Consider the following 17,503-nt stretch of genomic DNA (forward strand, 5'->3'; position numbering starts at 1 on the left):
TGGCTTCAGCATCACAGTGAGCCCAAGAGCAGGGCTCAGAATTCAGCCAGGCAAACCCATGAGAAATTTGTTTGGAGGGCTGGGTAATACTCAAAAACACGCTCACAACCTCCACAAGGGTTTTTCCCAAGACTGGGATTTGCACTGTGCCATTGCCCCGAATTCAAGGTTGCATTTGAAGTTTCTTCCTCCCAGACTGTGACTGCTCGTCCCTGTAACTTGGGTAACTGCACAGTACTTGTATTGCACTCAGATTCTGAGCTGTAAGGATCTGAGCTTTAGTCACTGAAGTTAAAATTCTACTTGATCTGCTGGCTCATACGCCTCCTCCTCATTGTCACAACTGTTGCTCTTCAATAAAATAAGAAAAAATGTAGAGTAAATCTGTCATTCTGTGTGTTTCTACAAGCTCTTTAACCCAGACTGTGCTTTTCTTACCAAAATTTATGCAGGATTTTTTTCCCAAAATATCAGATCAAAGACACAAGTTCCACCAGGTCTTGGCAAAATGTAATTGTTAACAACTAATTAGCAACTAATGCACCAGCACTCTTCCACTTCAGGAGCTTAATTAATTCACAAGAAAAGCAAGGAAAAATAAAGAACAGGGCAGTCCTGTATCCTGAACAATCTGTTGGAATGGGAAGGGGAAAAATCAATATAAGGTGATCTTCCAGGTGTGCTTTCATGTTGTGGGACTACAACCAGGAGCTACAGAGACAGTGTTTTGTTGTCTGTGTGGAGAAACCCCAGCCCAGCACTCCTGGCTGCTCCTTTTCTCCTGAGGTTTTCCATGTATCATGCACAACATTATGTTACATGTTATTCACTAGGCAGCCCAGCTGAAGGGAATCTCAGGATTTTTGATCATTGAGTATCTCAGGGTATTTGTCATCAATAAAACACATTGTCCAAGTATTACTGATAAAGAAAACAGAGAATTTCATTCTAGAATGTGTTAATAGGTATGTTATGGATGAGGCATTAGGGAATTATCTGAGTTGGTCTGATACTGCCTAGGAATGTGATGGAAGTGCTATGCTCAGAACTGGGCACTGAGCTGTAGGAATATGGACCTTAAGTGAGGTGCAGGAGACAGCAATGGAATCGAGAACAAAATGGTTGGAGGGGCTGGATTTGCATGTTTTGAAAATGAAGGCAAGACAAGAAGGGGCATATTGATATTCCAAAGGCCTGTGGGTTATCACACAGGGAACACTGAGCTGAAGTGTCCTCAGGGACACTGCAACAGCCACTGGGTTAACTCACAGCAAGAAGGGTGAAGAAATTTTGTTGTCAAGCACTTGAAGAGGCTGTGGAGGGAATCTCTGTCCATGGTGTTTTTTTTAGAAGAGCATAGACACACATAACTGGGAAGGATACAAAAATATCATTATCCTGTCTCAGGACAGGAGGCTGGTCTAGGCAAGCCCTGGGCAGTGAAGGAAGGTGTTGGGGCAGTGCAGGCACAGCCATCAACACTCCATGTGCTCTGGCTTCATGCCAAGGAAAAGCATTCCAGAGCAGACAGGCTCATGACAGGAATATCAAAGCAAAAGTCTGCAGCAAAAGAAGGAAAGAAGAATTTGGTGGGAGACCACATTCAGTGTTACAGCAACACCAAACGTGTCTGATCAATGTATTTTCTCCAGTGACCAGGGACAGGACCCAGGGCATGGCTGGAGCTGTGCCAGGGAGGCTCAGGCTGATACTAGGGAAAGGCTCTTCCCCAGAGGGTGCTGGCACTGCCCAGGCTGCCCAGGGAATGGGCACGGCCCCGAGGCTGCCAGAGCTCCAGGAGCTGCCAGGGATGCCCAGGCTGGGGCTGTTGGGGGGTCTGGGCAGGGCTGGGGCTGCCATGGGTGATCCTGGGGGTCCCTCCCAGCTCAGGACATTCTGTGACTCTCTGATTAAAGAAGAGCTGCCTGCAGTACCTGAAAATCTGCAGCATCCCTGTGACACAAGAGCAAGTGAAAAAGACACAAATGTGGGGCAATAACCCAGGGAAATGGGGTGGTACAGAAGCAAGAAAGAAAAGTAATCTTTTGAAGCTGGGTTTCAGGGGTTTAACAAAAAAAGTATTGTATTCATCTTGGGAAAAGCTGAAACTGCTCCTGTCCTGGTGCCTGCTTTGTCTCCAAAGTGATGGCTTTGCTAATAGAGCATGCTGGGGGCCCTCACTGCCCACTGAAGCAAGGGGCAAAGGCAGATGAAAGGAAGACCAAGGATAGACAAAATGTTTCTTGTAGGTGATAACAAAGTTAAATGATAGTGTGCATAAGTTTACATCCCCTAATGGGAAGTTATGTGCCTTCAAGAATCCAAATGGTCTGGAAATATTAAAATGTAAAACAAACCCTGTAACAATGTTCGGGCTGATGCCTCTGCCTGCTCTGACACTATATCTTGCATGAAACAGGTGACCTTTAAATGTCAGAGTTGGTTGGGAGGCAGAGTTTTAACACCTCGTGGTAAATAGCTGTTTTCATTGGTGCCACACTCTTTTCTTAGGTAGTATTAGGGAAATGGAATGAGGAAGGTGCTCCTACCCATGGCAGGGGGTTCAAACTAGATGATTTTTAAGGTCCCTGCCTACCCAAAGCATTCTGTGATTTTATGACAAGGGGTTTGGAGGATTTGAGATATGAGGAGAAGCTGAGAGAGCCTGGTCATTCAACCTATAAATACAAGGCTCGGGGGATTGTATCAGTGTGCTCAGAAGTGAATAAAAGACAGAGCCTGACTCATCTGCGTGACAGAAGGGGCAGAAGAAATACAGGAAATTCTGCTTAAACCTAGAAAAAATGGCATTTTATTGTGAAGATGGAGCAGGCTGCTCAAAGAAGTTGTGGTGGCCCCATCCTTAGAGATACTCAAAGCCCAGCAGAAGGTCCTGAGGAACCTGTTCCTGCTGCCCCTGTATGAGCAAGGAGCTTGCACCAGATACTCTGAGAGTCCTTTGCTACACCCACAAGTCTCCAGCTCCAGGGATCACACAGGCTGAGCAACCAACCTGTACCCACACAAGCTCACCAAGGTCAGCTCTCTGGTGACCTTCCAGCTGGTACGACACCTGCCTGGGGGCTTTAAACTATTTATTTATTTAAATAGTTTTAACTATTTTAAATTATTTAGGAGGAATTTCTTCACAGAAACGGTGCTTAGGCATAGGAATGGGCTGCCCAGGGAGGTGGTGGAATCACCTGGAAGTGCATAAGGAAAGACTGGATGTGGCACTCAGCACCATGATCTAGTTAACACTGTGGTGATAGCTCATAGCTCAGGCTCGATGATCTCAGAGATCTTTTCCAGCCTAACTGATCCTGTGATTCTGTGATCCTGTATTCAAGAGTGAGGAGAGGCTCCCTGCCATAGGAGCTGATTGTGTCCCAGGAGCCACGATCTTCAAAGGTCTTTTCACATCATTAGAAAGCAGAAGAATGTACATTCTTACATACAAAAAAGCCCTTGATATTCTTACAATGGGGTATTCACAACAGTATGTCCCATTAGAGACATCAAGGGCTCACTTTTAGGATATGGTGGAGATCTCTGTTCAGAGCCAGGTCAGGAAAAGCTCAGCAAGCAAAGGAGACTTGCATGGGAATGCCAACATCCAACACCAAGAGAGAACAGTGGCACAGCTGGACGCCTGTCATTAGCAGTGTCCCCCAGGGCTCACTCCTGGGCCCACTATTGTTGAACTTGCTCTTCAATGGCTTGGATGAGGCAAGCAATGCCTCCCCATGAGGGCTGGCATCCCCTCAGAGGGATCTCAGCAGGCTGGGGATGGGCAGAGAGGAACCCTCTGAAATCCAGCAAGGTCCTGCACCTGGGGAGGAACAGCCCCAGGCACCTGCACAGGCTGGGGCCAACCTGCTGGGAAGCAGCTTTGTGGAGAAGGACCTGGGGGTCCTGGTGGAAAAGGAACTCTCCACGAGCCAGCAGTGGGTCCTTGTGGCCAAGGGGGCCACTGGGATCCTGGAAAGCACCGGGAACAGCATTGCCAGCAGGTCAGGGAGGGGATCCAGCCCCTCTGCTCAGCCCTGGGAGGCACATCTGCAGTGCTGGGTCCAGCTCTGGCTCCTCAGCACAGCAGGGACAGGAGCTCCTGGAGCGGGGCCAGCGGAGGCTGCAGAGCTGAGCAAGGGCCTGGAGCATCTGGGTGCCCTGGAAAGGCTGAGGGAGCTGGGGCTGCTCAGCCTGGAGAGGAGCCCCAGCTGAGAGGGGCCCTCAGGCCTGGCTGTCCCTGTGTGCAGGAGGGGCAGAGCAGGGCCCAGGCTCTGCTCCCTGGGGCCCAGCAATGGCACCAGAGCCACGGGCAGGGACTGATGCCCAGGAAGTTCCACCTGGACAGGAGGAAGAAATTCTTTCCTGTGCAGAGACCGTGAACACGCTGCCCAGGGAGGGTGTGGAGTCTCCCTCATTGGAGACATTCCAGAACCGTCTGGATGCAATCCCGAGCGATGTGCTCGGGGATCGCCCTGCATGAGCTGGGATTTTAGACCAGCTACGGCCACATAACCCCCTGCACCCACTCTGCGCTGGGACCCGGGGCTGTGCAAGCACGACACGATTCGAGATGAATTTCCTTCCGCCCCGTCCCGTTCCGCTCCCCGCCCCTCAGCGCCGCCCTCAGCGCTCCCGCCGCCGCCCGGCGCGTGCGCAGCGCGGGAACGCCGCAAGTCGCGCGAGGCGGCGCGGCGGGCGCGCGAGCGCAGGCGCGGGGCGGGGCGGGCGCGCGGCGCTGATGCAAGAGCCGAGCACGGACTGACCCCGCGGCACCGAGCGACCCCGGCCCCTCCGGCCCGCGGCCCCGCCGCAGACATGTCCGGCGACGAGGTGAGACCCGCCGGGGCCGCCGCCGCCCGCGGGAGGGCCTCGCCCGGGGGCTGCGCTGCGCCGCGCCGGGGCCGCCGCCATGTGGGCGCCGGGCCTGAGGCCTGCGGCGAGCGCGGCCTCCGCCCTGCGTGGGGCCGGGGCCGGGGCGGGCGGGGGTCCCGCCGGGCCGGGGCTGAGGCGGGGCGGGGCGCGCAGGCCGGGCCGGACGCGGGGCCCTCCTTGCCTGGAGCCCCCGCGGGTGTGTGCTGGGGCCGCGGGTCCCGGCAAGGCCTGGAGCTCGCCTGGAGCTCCCGGTGTGCTGCCGGCGGCGCCCCTGGCGCGGAGCAGCCGGAGAGGGAGGCAGATGGCACCGCCACCGCTTCTCCATCGTGTTCTGCGCTCTTTAGCGAAACGCAGCCTTTAGGCAGTTAGCACTCGCTTTCTGGAGCTTTAATAGCTCGGGTTTTAACCTTGAGAGCCGAATAGCAACATCTGGACAAATGATAACTAAACGTTTTCCGGATCTGGTGGTGTTTGTCTAGGCACACTACCAGGGAAGGTTATACACCCGTGTCTGAGAAATTTTTCAGTTGTTGTGAATGCCCTGTGTTGGCAGCTTTACTGGCCTCATTTCCATTGCTCTCATGGGGAAGAGGAAAGTTTTCCGTGTGTGAGGTGCTCATCAGCCTGGTGTGGCCCGTGAGAAGCTGCTCTGGCCGGATCCAGGAGATGGCTGCTTCTGGCTTTGTATCTTCTCTCTGGTATTGTTTAAAATACCTGTGTGGTTTGTTTCCTTCAGAGCAAAGTGAACACTCAGGCCTTGCAGAGAGGCTTGTCCTGCGTCATAAAGGAGAACTGCTGTAATTAGGACTTATTTTAGTGGTAGCTGTGACTGACTTACTCAGCTGCTTTACCATCTAGAATGAACACGTTGCATTTTTGTGCCTAGATGTGTCATGGGAGCTGTAGTACTCATGTCTGGGCTGTTCTCTGCACTCAGGAATGCTCGCATCAGGTGCTGCCTTACTCAGGTGATCACAGGGCCATGGAGCAGTTCATGGAGTGTCCTGCTTTGAATTTAGTTTCTATGAGTAAAACTGATTTTCTTGCATAGTGGATTAATTTGACATTGAGGTGATTCCTGGGATCCACAGTGAAGTTGCACCTCTGGGTGCTTTATGTGACAGAGAATAAGGATGATGGCCGATAACCCAGTGGAGCTGGCACTGTTCTTCAGGCTGGTGTGCAGTGAGTGCAGGGGCCTTCCAGAACTGCTGGGTCTCTGGTTGCTGGGAGCCAAATACTTTGATATATTGGTGTTAAGTTGGTGAAACTTTTTAAAGCCTGTGAAGTCCAGGAGGGTGAAGGCACATGAAGACAAATTAACACTGGAAACTGGGATAGATGGTAAGAAGTTCATTGTGTTGAGCTTTAGCTTAAGGTTTTCAGAGTTGTGTATGAATGAAACTCATTGCTGGAAGCATCCCTGAGTGCTGCCCAGAGCTGGGGCACAGCAGGGGCAGCACAGGCCCAGTTGTGGGGAGAAGTGGTCTGTTAATGTTTGTTCAGTTTGTTCAAAATCCTACAAACTACATAATCCCACTGAAGATGTAGAAGTTCTTTGAACCTTGCAGTTTTGTGAAGCTTCAGGCAATAATATTGGAGAGTGCTGTGTTTTGACAAATTTAAGTGCTGCTTGGTCTTGGTAATTTTGCTCCTCACCCTGGGCATAAGGCAGTGTAGTGTAGGGACACCTGAACTGACTGGATTAGGGCAGGGGTGATGTCTGCCTCCTACATGTGCCTGTGTTTATTCAGACTAAGGAAATGGGATTTATTTGTGACTTCTGTTGGAATCCCTACTGTTTGCCACTGTCACAGCAGTTCAGAGCTTCATTGGCTTCACTCTTGAGTTGCATTTGGTCTGTGAAACTTTGATTCTGTTCCCCCCCTCTGTTCACTTGCTCATTTTCTGTAAATTGGGATTTGGACTGTGTAGGCACTTGAAGTAAGGAGCAGGTATATGGAGATGGATGTGAGAAGGAGCCATGTGGTCTACAAAGGAGCAAACCCCATATGGGAATTTGGCTCTGAGAGCAGGAACAGCACAGGAATTTATGAATTTTTTTCACACAGGAAAAGCATCCAGGTTTGTTGTGGTTGTGCTGGGGGCTGTGGTTCCTTCAGTAGAAAACCTGCAGCTTTGTAGTTTGTCAGCACTAAGTGGTGTCATAAAGTTCAGACTAAGCCAATGTGCTGAGCAGAGAAAAGGAATAAAGAAAGTTTGGAAACACCTGCCTCAGAAAGCCAGAACATGACCAGCTGGGTTATCAGGCTGCTTTATTTATGTCATGACTTGTTAAAGCAAATGTGACCTAAGGCTCCTGCTGAGTGCTTGTTAAAGGCCCTTGGTAAATAAAACATTTCAGGCTTAGGCCTCCTCCTCCTCAGGTTGAGGAGTGTGCCATGTTCTGAGTAGGTGCTGGGTGTGCAGAAGCCTGGCTGGGGTGGCCCTGCTCAAGGCCACGTGGGTTTGATGCTGATAACCAATCTCCTGCATCCAGGAGTTGTCCTGGTGTGTTCAGCTCTGTGTGGTCAGGCTGCAGACACTCTGTAGGCACAAGAGATGCTTTATGGTGGTTCAGATGTCTTTTCCCTCACAGGAGATGCTTTATGGTGGTTCAGATGTCTTTTCTCTCACAGGAGATGCTTTATGGTGGTTCAGATGTCTTTTCCCTCACAGGAGATGCTTTATGCTGGTTCAGAGGTCTTTTCCCTCACAGGAGATGCTTTATGGTGGTTCAGAGGTCTTTTCCCTCACAAAAAGGGTGATTTGGAGTGGATGGGCTGGTTCCTTCTTAGAAGCTGTTACATCTGATTGAGGCATGATCTTAGGTTTGTTTCACATGAGACAATAAAAACCTCTTCAGAATCTTGCAGAGCATCTTGATGGAAATGAGTCAGCCCCTTGTGCTGGATCCCAGGGCTGTGCACTGCCATGCAGGCAGCTCTCCTGCTGTCCCAGCAGGCTGGGGAGGTCCAGGAGGAAGCAGACGTGGAACCAGTTGGACATGCTCTGATTTCTGTGCATTGCAGCAGCATGATTCACACCACTATCTATGGAAGCAGCAGAGAAAAGCCCTCTGGCTTTCTTTTGAAGATCATTCCAGCACAGTGTGTGCAACTAAAGACCCACTTCAGCAGCTTGAAAGCCTCAGGGACCCCGTGTATGTGCAGGCTTTGGGGATGTTGTGCTTCAGACACCAGAAGCAGTTTGATGCTTTTGGTAGAGCCTGTATGAAACACGTACGTTGCAGAAAATGGGAAGAATATCACAAGAGCAGCATGTGTAGGAGAATGAGAAGTGGAAGGAAAGGTTGTGTTGTGGGGAGAGGGAAACCACCAGACTTCAGGGGGTAGCTGGGCAGCAAGTTGGAGAGCTGCTCCGTGGTGAAGGGCTGGCTCTTCCCTGAGTGAGGGTGCTCATGATGGTGAAGTACAGCTCTGTGAGAGCATTCAGCCATTACTGGATAAGGACCATTGGAGAAAGTGTCTAGAATGGTTGTATAATTAATATAAACTCTGGTGTGGCAGTCCAGGCAGGTGTGTGTAACAAAGTGACCAACAGCCGGGATGGCAGCTTGTGTCTGAAGTGAAACAAAAAGCTTTAATGTGTTGGAATAAATCCCTCAGGTCTGCAGATGATGAGTAGGTTAAAAGTGAGTCTGGGGTTAGTGCCTTCTCCGCAGCCAGACAAGGTGAATTAAGCTGCTTTGCTGGCTAAAGAGCTCATTAACAGCTTTTAATCACTTGGTGTCTGAGGTTCAGTTTCTCAGTCTGGGGAGGGAGAAGGATGAGACCTTTGCCATTTCAGTGTTCAGAGCTGATGCAGGTCTTGCTGTATCCCCAGGCCCTTCTTGGTTTCCTCCTCATCCAGAGTGTTCTTGTCAAGAGAGTGCTGGCAAATCTTGCCTTGAATAAATCTGGGAATCAATGTGTCTCACAAGTGGAAGTGATATGTGATTAGACCACATGCTTTGGTGGAGTTAAATTGTCCTCTGTGTGGAGTGGTGCTGTATTACTGCAAAATTGGAGTCCATAATGGTCATAAAAGAGAGCTGGTAGCCAGTCTGTCAGAGAGCCACAGTTTTAACATATTTTCAGCTGCACTAATAAATAGGTGACAGGAAACTTGGACTAGAGGAAAAGTAGCAGATGCCGTGAACTCTGTCACTTTTCCCTTGTAATTGACATAGTTGAGGTTGAAGCTGAAGAGCAGTTTGGGAAAAGTCATAAATAATAAATAGGGGATGATTATTGAACTGCTAAGGAGCTCTTGACTTTTCCAGATGATTTTCGATCCTACTATGAGCAAGAAGAAGAAGAAAAAGAAGAAGCCCTTCATGCTGGATGAGGAAGGAGGAGGAGACACACAAGCAGAAGAGACTCAGCAATCAGAAACAAAGGAAGTTGAACCAGAGCCAACAGAAGACAAAGATGTTGAAGCAGATGAAGAAGACAGCAGGAAGAAAGGTAAAGTGAATCCCTGTAGATAAACTCTCAAAGGTGCTGTTTGGAGACTACAAGCCCAGTTTCAAGAATTTGGCATCCCAGGGTAAAACACCAGAGCCTTGGTGTGTTCAGAGATCTGTGAGTGATCTCTGCTGCCTGTCTGGAGGGCAGCTTGCCCTCTTGCTTGGAATCACGTTCACAGACACCACCAAGCTCCCAGGGGCTTGTGGAATTTGCAATTTTCTAACTCAGTCCTTTGTGTAAGGCACTGAAAAGAGACTCTCTAAAATAGTGTGAAGTTTAAAATCTTCCACGTGCAATTGTTGCAATAATTCCACAATTATGGCTCTTTTTCATTTGAACAATTAAGCAATAGTGTGAATAACAGAAACATCATTAAAGGAGTTCCTAGTTTTTGGACAATTCTGAATGTGATAACCAGAGTGTTCTTTGGAATCTTTCAGGAAGTAAGTGTATGATTGTGTATAAAATCTTGCTTTTTAAATTGAGGCCAATGTAATTTCAGGATTACCTAATTCAGAGGGCCATTAACTTAAATCCAGTTTATTGCTAAATTGGCTCCTGCTGCAGACTAAAGAAACTGTATCTTCCTCCTGCACTTCTCCTTTTTTGTCCAAGCATCTCTAATGACAAAAGTGACTAATTTATCTTGTACAGCAGAAAGAAGGATGAAACATTTAAAGAATCAAAAGACACAGTTAGAAGGTGTAGAAACTAAAGCAGTATTTGGGGGCAGAGGGGAGTGATCTCTTCAAACCTGAAGGATATCCACAGTGGTTACAGATCATTGCTCATGTCTCACTGAGATGTTTGAAAGATTTAGATGCCAATTAGGAACCTTAATGTCTGAACTGTTTCTACAGTTACACTTCTTAAGGCAATGCTTTGGTTTTGTTTTTTAGATACAACAGATGACTTGGATGATTTAAACTTCTTCAATCAAAAGAAAAAGAAGAAAAAAACAAAAAAGATATTTGATATAGATGAAGCAGAAGAAGGTGTAAAGGTTTGTTTACATAACTTGACTATGGCTGAAAATTCTTTTGCTTCGATTTTCTTGAGATTGGCAGTGCTGGAGGTGTCTCAAGTCTGCCATTGTGTCTTGGTGCAGTTCATAACTAAACTTTACATGTCTTTCATTTTTTTTTAATGAACATGTTGTTCCTGCCTGGGCTTTTTGTCCAGAAGTGGAAAAACTCTGCCTGCTCTGCACAAAGAGCAAGTAATTCAGCAGTCTGTAGGAAGGGCTGATTAACCTCAAGGTTAATTGTCTTTTGGGGTTACAGAGATATCTGGATGTCAGAAGCCACACACAGAGCAGTCCTCTAAGGACCAGCACTTCAAATAAAGTGCCCATATCTGCCAAGAAATCTGTTTTCACTCTGATGTTTTCTTTAGAAAGGATTGGCTACTGTGCTGTGTTCCAGAAGGTGTACAAGATATTTTTACTCTTCTCAAGTTTTATTCCAAGTAGTGTTTTTGTATCACATGTCAGTGTAACTGGCAAGCCCAGAGAGCAAGAGGACAGGGAAATGTTATGTTATGCATAAACCTCCTTTTTAGATTCTGCCTTTTGGGGAAGAAAATGTTCCTCTGATCTGCCTCAGGGGACAAAATACTTGCTCTGTGTTCTTTCAGTGTGCAGAATTGTGATAATAAATCAGAGTAGCACAGCTTTGCTTTCCCTTAGTGCTGCCATGAGGGGTGTTCTGTTCCCTCCTGTCCTCAGATGGCTGCTGCCTTTAAGTGCAGTCTGACCTTGTTCCTGGCTAGCCAGAAGGTGCAAATCTGGCCCTGCTTATGGCAGTAGTGCAGGGTATAGAGCTCTCTTCAACATGCTGGAATTCCATTCTTACCTGTTGGGTTTCAGGGCTGTGGTGGGTGTCAGCAGCATTCACCTCTGCAGTGGGGTTATTTCTGCTGCTGTGGTTTACATGGATAAACTACAGTCTTGCTTCTTTGCAGGAATTGAAAATTGAAGGGGATGTGCCAGAGACAGTAGAACCTGAAGATGACCTTGATATCATGCTGGGCAATAAAAAGAAGAAAAAGAAGAATGTGAAGTTTCCAGATGAAGATGAGATAATGGAGAAGGATGAAGGTACAAGTATAGCCTAGCTCAGTGAGATGGTGAAAGTGAAATGTAGTACACCTTGTATGTGAATATGTTCTGTCCAAATGCCTTTTTTTGTTCCAAAACTTATCAGAAAAATGTTCTCTAAAAGCACTGTATAAATTTCCCATGAGTGCTGGTGCCCCTTTTTGACAAAGAGAGAAGACTTGAGTCCACATCTTAGTGGAATTTTTTTCTGTGTACCTTTTAGAAATCATGTAAACGTGAGGTTAAAGAATGTTTCTTAATGAATCCCAAAAACTTTCTTTACAGCATTTGAAGATGAAGATAGCAAAAAAGATGATGGAATTTCTTTTAGCCTTCAGTCAGGACCTGCGTGGGCAGGCTCAGAAAGGGACTACACATATGATGAGGTAATGACTTTTAAAACATATTTTCCATGTTCATTTGCATCAGTAGAGCCTTATGCTCCTATTTTTAACTTCAGAGTGAAGGACTTGTGGTCAGAAGCTAACAAGGCATGTTTTCTATCACAGTAATTTCCACGTGGGGCAATATTGGTTCAAACACCTCTGCCATGGGCAGAGCAAACCCTTGAGGAGGCAGTGTTGGGATTCTGCATTTATCAGAACACTGTAAACGTGTTCAGAACAGCTGGGGAAATGTTCTTGGGCAAAGGTAGTCTGCAATTCACTGTGAGTGCTGTAAAGGTGAGGTGCTTTGAGGAATGGCCAGTGCTCACGTGGCTGGGACTCCCTTCCTTTGCAGTTGCTCAACAGAGTTTTTAACATCATGCGGGAGAAGAACCCGGACATGGTGGCTGGAGAGAAGAGGAAATTTGTCATGAAGCCCCCGCAGGTTGTGAGAGTAGGGACCAAGAAAACGTCTTTTGTCAACTTCACAGATATCTGCAAATTGTAAGTTTCCCCTTTGGATTTCCCAGGAAGAGCAGATGGATGCACTGCTCTGTGCTCCTGTAGAGTTTTCTGGCAGTGACTGTGGCAAACCAGGAGTGGAAGCTATTTCAGTCAGAGAGCTCATTCCATTTCTCTGTGAGAAGATAATTCTGAACATGATTTATTGAGATAATTTCTAATTTTATACTTAAATTACAAAAATGATACGTGGCTGAAACTTGGTGAGTTCATTGGGTTCTGGCAAGTTGGGTCACCAGTGACATTTATGTGCAAGCCTCGAGGAGAAGGGTGGGAAAAGTTCTTTCTAATTAGAGCTGACTACAAATACTGTTCTCTTGGTAAATGATGTGGACTCCAGTAGTGTTTTCCCACTGTTTTCTGCAGTGATATCTGTCTTAATTATGCCATGTGAAGGCAGCTCTGTTCTTTGTGAGCACTTCTGTGAATGCAGATCTGATGGGTATCAAAAATGTGCCAGAAAACAGGCCTGGTGAAACCCTGCTGAGGACCTGGAACACTAAGGGGAGTTTTTAATGGTAGCTACTAATGTTTTTTCAGGGGTTGGGACAGTAAGAATGAAAAATCTTTAATGGAAGACTTTTCACTAGTTGCTGTAATTTTGAGTTGGGGACAGTGGGAGTTTTTTTGTGTGGACTGTTCAGGTTCCTTGTGTCCTCAGTAATTGTGTGTGTGCTCTTTGGTGCAAACCCCTGACACTGCTCCCTTTCAAACTTTCTGACTCAAATTGGATTTACCATGCCAGTCCTGTATGAATACCAAATTTCTCTGAAGGGGGAAGGTTAAACATTTCCTTACTTTTATTTTCAGATTACATCGTCAGCCAAAACATCTCCTGGCATTTTTGTTGGCAGAATTGGGTACAAGGTAAGGCTGCTGGGCTCTGTTTGTGCTTAGGGTTGATATTGCTCAAATATAACATTTTTGGGGTTAGATCTGTATAGATGGGCTGGAACATGAGGGTTCCCTGCACTTCAGTGCTGGGCTGGGTGACTGAGGAGAGAACATTTTAGTGAGGAGGCACAGAGGGAAACTCCAAATCCAAGGAAATGGTCTTGTTCACTCCCCTGAGACAGACAGTGAGGGTTGTGCCTGGGCAAAACTTCCTCTAGGAGGTAGCTCTGAAGTACTTCAGGATTTTTCATTTTTTGTCCCTACAATGCAATTCTGGCTGTGCTCTTCTTGAAGAATATATCCTTGTCTTGCTTCTTGTTCCTGATTTGTTTTCATGCTTCACACCTGCAAATCAAATAATTATTTTTTTTTCTTTTCCATTAGTGGTTCAATAGATGGTAACAACCAATTGGTAATCAAAGGAAGATTCCAGCAAAAACAGATAGAAAATGTCTTGAGAAGATATATCAGTAAGTAGAACTCCTTTTCCCCCTGCAGATTTCTCTCAGCCCCTTGTGATGCCCATGTATGGCCCAGCTGTGTGCCCACCATGGAGGAGGCTCAGGAGCCACAGCTTTTCTTTCTTGTGGAATAATGCAAATACAGGTGCTGTACTCTGCCCTGCACCAAAGCATGCCAGGGAGAGCAGAGCATTTGAGAACTGCTTGTTTTCATCTGAGCCTCATATCTTGGCTGTGATGAGGACTGTGGAAAACAAAAGTAATTGTTGATTTTGCAGTCTGTTGTACCCATGAATTGACAGATGCAGTGTTAAAATGAGCTCTGTTCAAAGGTCTTTTTTGTTCCAAAATTTATCAGAAAAATATTCTATAAAAGCACTGTATAAATTTTCCATAAATGCTGGTGTCCCTTGTTGACAAAGAGAGGAGATTTGAGTCCACATCTTAGTGGAATTTTCTCTTATGTTCCTTTTAGAAATCATGTAAGCATGAGGTTAAAGAATGTTTCTTAATCCCCAAAAACTTTTTGTGCCGCAGCTGGTGAGAGGACTCAGGTTATGTGTCACAAAGCTCCTGCTTTAGTGCTGTGTCAGTACCAGAGCTGCTGACACCTCAGCAGAGGAGCTCAGGGAACAGCAGTGGCAAATCTGTACTGGTTATTAACATTAAAACAGTGTCAGTGCCTAATGTACCACACAGAGCCTCCTCTTGGTTAACCAGGGCTGATTTTAGTGTTCCCAGTCAGCCCCTGTGAGCTGCATTTGCAGGCAGCTGTGCAGCAGCAGCAGGGACCCAGGTCACAGGAATAGTATCCAAGAAGGTGAGAGGCCAGGCTGTGAGAAGGATTTGAGCACAGACCTTGCACAGAAATCAGTGGCTGCACGAGAATGCAGCAGTTCAGATTCAGTCTGGAGGGAGAGCAAACTGCAAAGCCTCTGCAGCTCCTAAAAGAATTGCTGGATTTTCTTTCTGAGTTCTTCCTGCTGTGGTGAAGCTCAGTGCCTTGTTGAGGAGCCAGGTCACAGGGGAATCAGGGCAAGGCTGTCCTGCTAAAAACCTTCCCTGGATTTTGCAGCAGTGCCAGCAGGCCCACAGCTGGAGTCTGCAGAGGGTTGCATTCCCTCAGTGCCCATGGGAGCAGCCAGGCTTGGGCTGCACCTGCCTGGCTCTGCCCCTCATTCTGCTCCCTGCATTTGGAGCACAGCTGGCAGTGCACAGCTTGCTCTGCTGCCAGGGCTTTGTCCACCCTAGGACAACTCCAGTGGCTGCAGTTTGGCTGTGCTGGTGTTCACAGGGGTCCCAGGATGAGGGAAGAGATGAGAATCTTGACTCCCATGTTTCAGACAGCTGATTTATTATTTTATGATATATATTATATTAAAAGAAAGTTATATGCTAAAACTGTACTATAAGAATAGAAGAAGGGATTTCATCAGAAGGCTAGCAAGGAATAGAAAGAAATGGAATGATAATAAAATCTTGTGACTGACCAGAGAGTCCGAGACAGCTGGACTGTGATTGGCCATTAATTAAAAACAACCACATGATATTGGAATTAATACCAATATAGCCAGATGGGACCTGCCTGGGCTTGTCTGGCTCTTGGTGCTGAACCAAATAGCGGCACTGTGGTGTTTTCACCCCACAGACACTTTGGGCTGCTGGGTGTGTGGTGTTTGACCCCACAGACACTTTTGCCTGGCTGGGTGTGTGGTGTTTCACCCCACAGACACTTTTGGCTGCCTGGGTGCTGCAGTTGGCACGTGGGGACAGGTCCAGGCCTGCAGGAGCTCTGGTGGTGCTGGGATGGAGCTTCCCCCCATAACAGGGGCTGCTCCTCAGGTTTCCCTCTGGCAGAGAAGCTTTGAGGCGATGGTGAAGGAAAGGAGTCGGTTCTGATGGAGGCTTTGGATCCAGAGCTTTATTCTGGCCCTCAGGCCTCTGAATGCAGCACCAGCTCCAACAGAACTCCCTGAGCCCGTGGCTGCTGCTCCTTTAACCCCGGGGAGAGGGGCAGGGAAGGGGCAGGGAGCCACCAAGCAGGGACAGGAGGGGAGGGACAAAGGGACAAAGGACACCTGGATGGCCCAGTGCCCCCCAGGGGTAGAGGGCATCCTGTGACTCTGCCAATCACTCAATGCCCTTCTGGAATGCCAGGACTGACAGACAGTGCTGGGAGGGGTCAGGGAGGGAAAGGAGAGGAGACTGACACACCTGGGGAAGAAATCTACAGGGAGAAACCCGAGGTATCTGAGGCAAACCCTGACATCACACTGCAACCACATGAGACCAATCACAGATGCACTTGTTGCATTCCACAGCAGCAGCAGATAAGCCTTGTTTACATTGCATTTCTGAGGCCTCTTGGTGTTGTTTTATATATCAAGAGTTCCACTATCGTTACAGTGCCAGTGCAAGGATTCCATGTCACCAGAGCTTTGTACCTTCTCAGTGTTTCTCACTGGCAGCTCCTCTAAGCACTGACTCTTCCTGCTCCTTGCAGTAACCATCTGACTCCTGATCCCACCAATCCACTCTTTTATAATACTGTCCTTACTGGCTACAGCTGTGGCCTGTTAAGATCAGGCCTGTTCCTAATCTTTAGTAATTGGTTCAGCTGCAACTCTTTGGGGGATAAGATTACATTCTACACCACCTTCATTTACCCATACTGTATCCCCCTACATCTCTGCTCCTCAGGAGCTAAAAATCCTAGCGAAAGGACTTTTCATCAAACATGTGTGTGACAGTTTGGGTTGTAGCTAAAGGCCTGTGGTGAGCAATGCATGCCCTTTGTCCCTGCAGAGGAATATGTCACCTGCCACACGTGCCGCTCCCCGGACACCATCCTGCAGAAGGACACGCGGTTGTACTTCCTGCAGTGCGAGACCTGCCACTCCCGCTGCTCCGTGGCCAGCATCAAAACCGGCTTCCAGGCTGTCACAGGCAAGAGAGCACAGCTCCGTGCCAAAGCTAACTAGCTTTGCTAACCATGCTGCAGTTGGCAAAGTGTTCTGGGGAGATGGGACTGCACAGGTTTGCCATCCGAGTGGATTTACCGTTGTATTAAAGCGAGGTTGTAAAAACCACGAGAAATTTTGGCTTTTGATTGATTGGTCTGTGAAATCCTTGCAAGATGCAGATCCTCAAGCTGTTCACATACATTTGCTCATTGAATATATTTTACCAACTGTAAGGAGTGTGGTGGGAAAGGAGGTGCTTTTTAATCTGTTCAGACTTCTGTAAAAGATGAGATAAATTAAAGATACTATAACAGTGAGTGTCTTGGATTTGGATTTTTCCTTCAGTTTCCTCTTCAAACACTGGTGGGAATGGTTGGTGTCTTGTTCTGCAGATCATGTCACTGAGCTATGTCCAAGACCCAGAATGAAGTTTTAAGATAAAGGTTATTTTGCTTTTACATAACAGGCTTGTTTTAGTTATGCTGTCATGAAACAGAGAAACCAGTCACAGAGTCCCAGGGCTGACAGGCCAACATGAGCCCTGCTCCTCCCTGTACAGCCACGGGTGCCTTGTGCACAGGCTTAATTAGGCAAAAATAGCTCTGAAACAGTTCAGGCACCAGATTGGTGCTGAATCTTAACACAGAATCAATAAACTGTACTGTAAGTTTTCATAGTGTCATAGTACTAAATTTTGCAATTTCTAATAGAGAAAGGTTTATATTTCTGAAGTCCTGCACTCTTCATCACTTTAAAAGAATCTAAATGCAGCAAAAAACAAAAAAGTAATAGGTCTAAGTGTCATTGTATGGTGGCTGCAACA

The 17,503-nt window shown here is 47.4% G+C and overlaps 1 protein-coding gene across 1 annotated transcript; it reads left to right on the forward strand.

The window, feature by feature from the left end:
• Positions 1 to 4,722: 4,722 nt before the first annotated feature.
• Positions 4,723 to 16,997, forward strand: EIF2S2 (eukaryotic translation initiation factor 2 subunit beta). Its single transcript, XM_036395721.2, has 9 exons — positions 4,723 to 4,842; positions 9,170 to 9,353; positions 10,256 to 10,359; positions 11,319 to 11,454; positions 11,740 to 11,840; positions 12,196 to 12,344; positions 13,173 to 13,229; positions 13,641 to 13,726; positions 16,523 to 16,997. The coding sequence occupies exons 1-9, from the start codon at positions 4,828 to 4,830 to the stop codon at positions 16,696 to 16,698; spliced, it is 1,008 nt and encodes a 335-aa protein (XP_036251614.1). The 5' UTR covers positions 4,723 to 4,827; the 3' UTR covers positions 16,699 to 16,997.
• Positions 16,998 to 17,503: the final 506 nt, after the last annotated feature.

This window comes from Molothrus ater, chromosome 17 (assembly GCF_012460135.2).
Source record: "Molothrus ater isolate BHLD 08-10-18 breed brown headed cowbird chromosome 17, BPBGC_Mater_1.1, whole genome shotgun sequence".
Classification (NCBI taxonomy): domain Eukaryota; kingdom Metazoa; phylum Chordata; class Aves; order Passeriformes; family Icteridae; genus Molothrus; species Molothrus ater.

Excerpts from the sequence above, each read along its gene's own strand:
- EIF2S2 (XM_036395721.2), top strand. Across the intron at positions 9,354-10,255 it reads AGAAGACAGCAGGAAGAAAG|ATACAACAGATGACTTGGAT; the intron begins GTAAAGTGAATC and ends TTTGTTTTTTAG. Across the intron at positions 13,727-16,522 it reads TGTCTTGAGAAGATATATCA|AGGAATATGTCACCTGCCAC; the intron begins GTAAGTAGAACT and ends TTGTCCCTGCAG.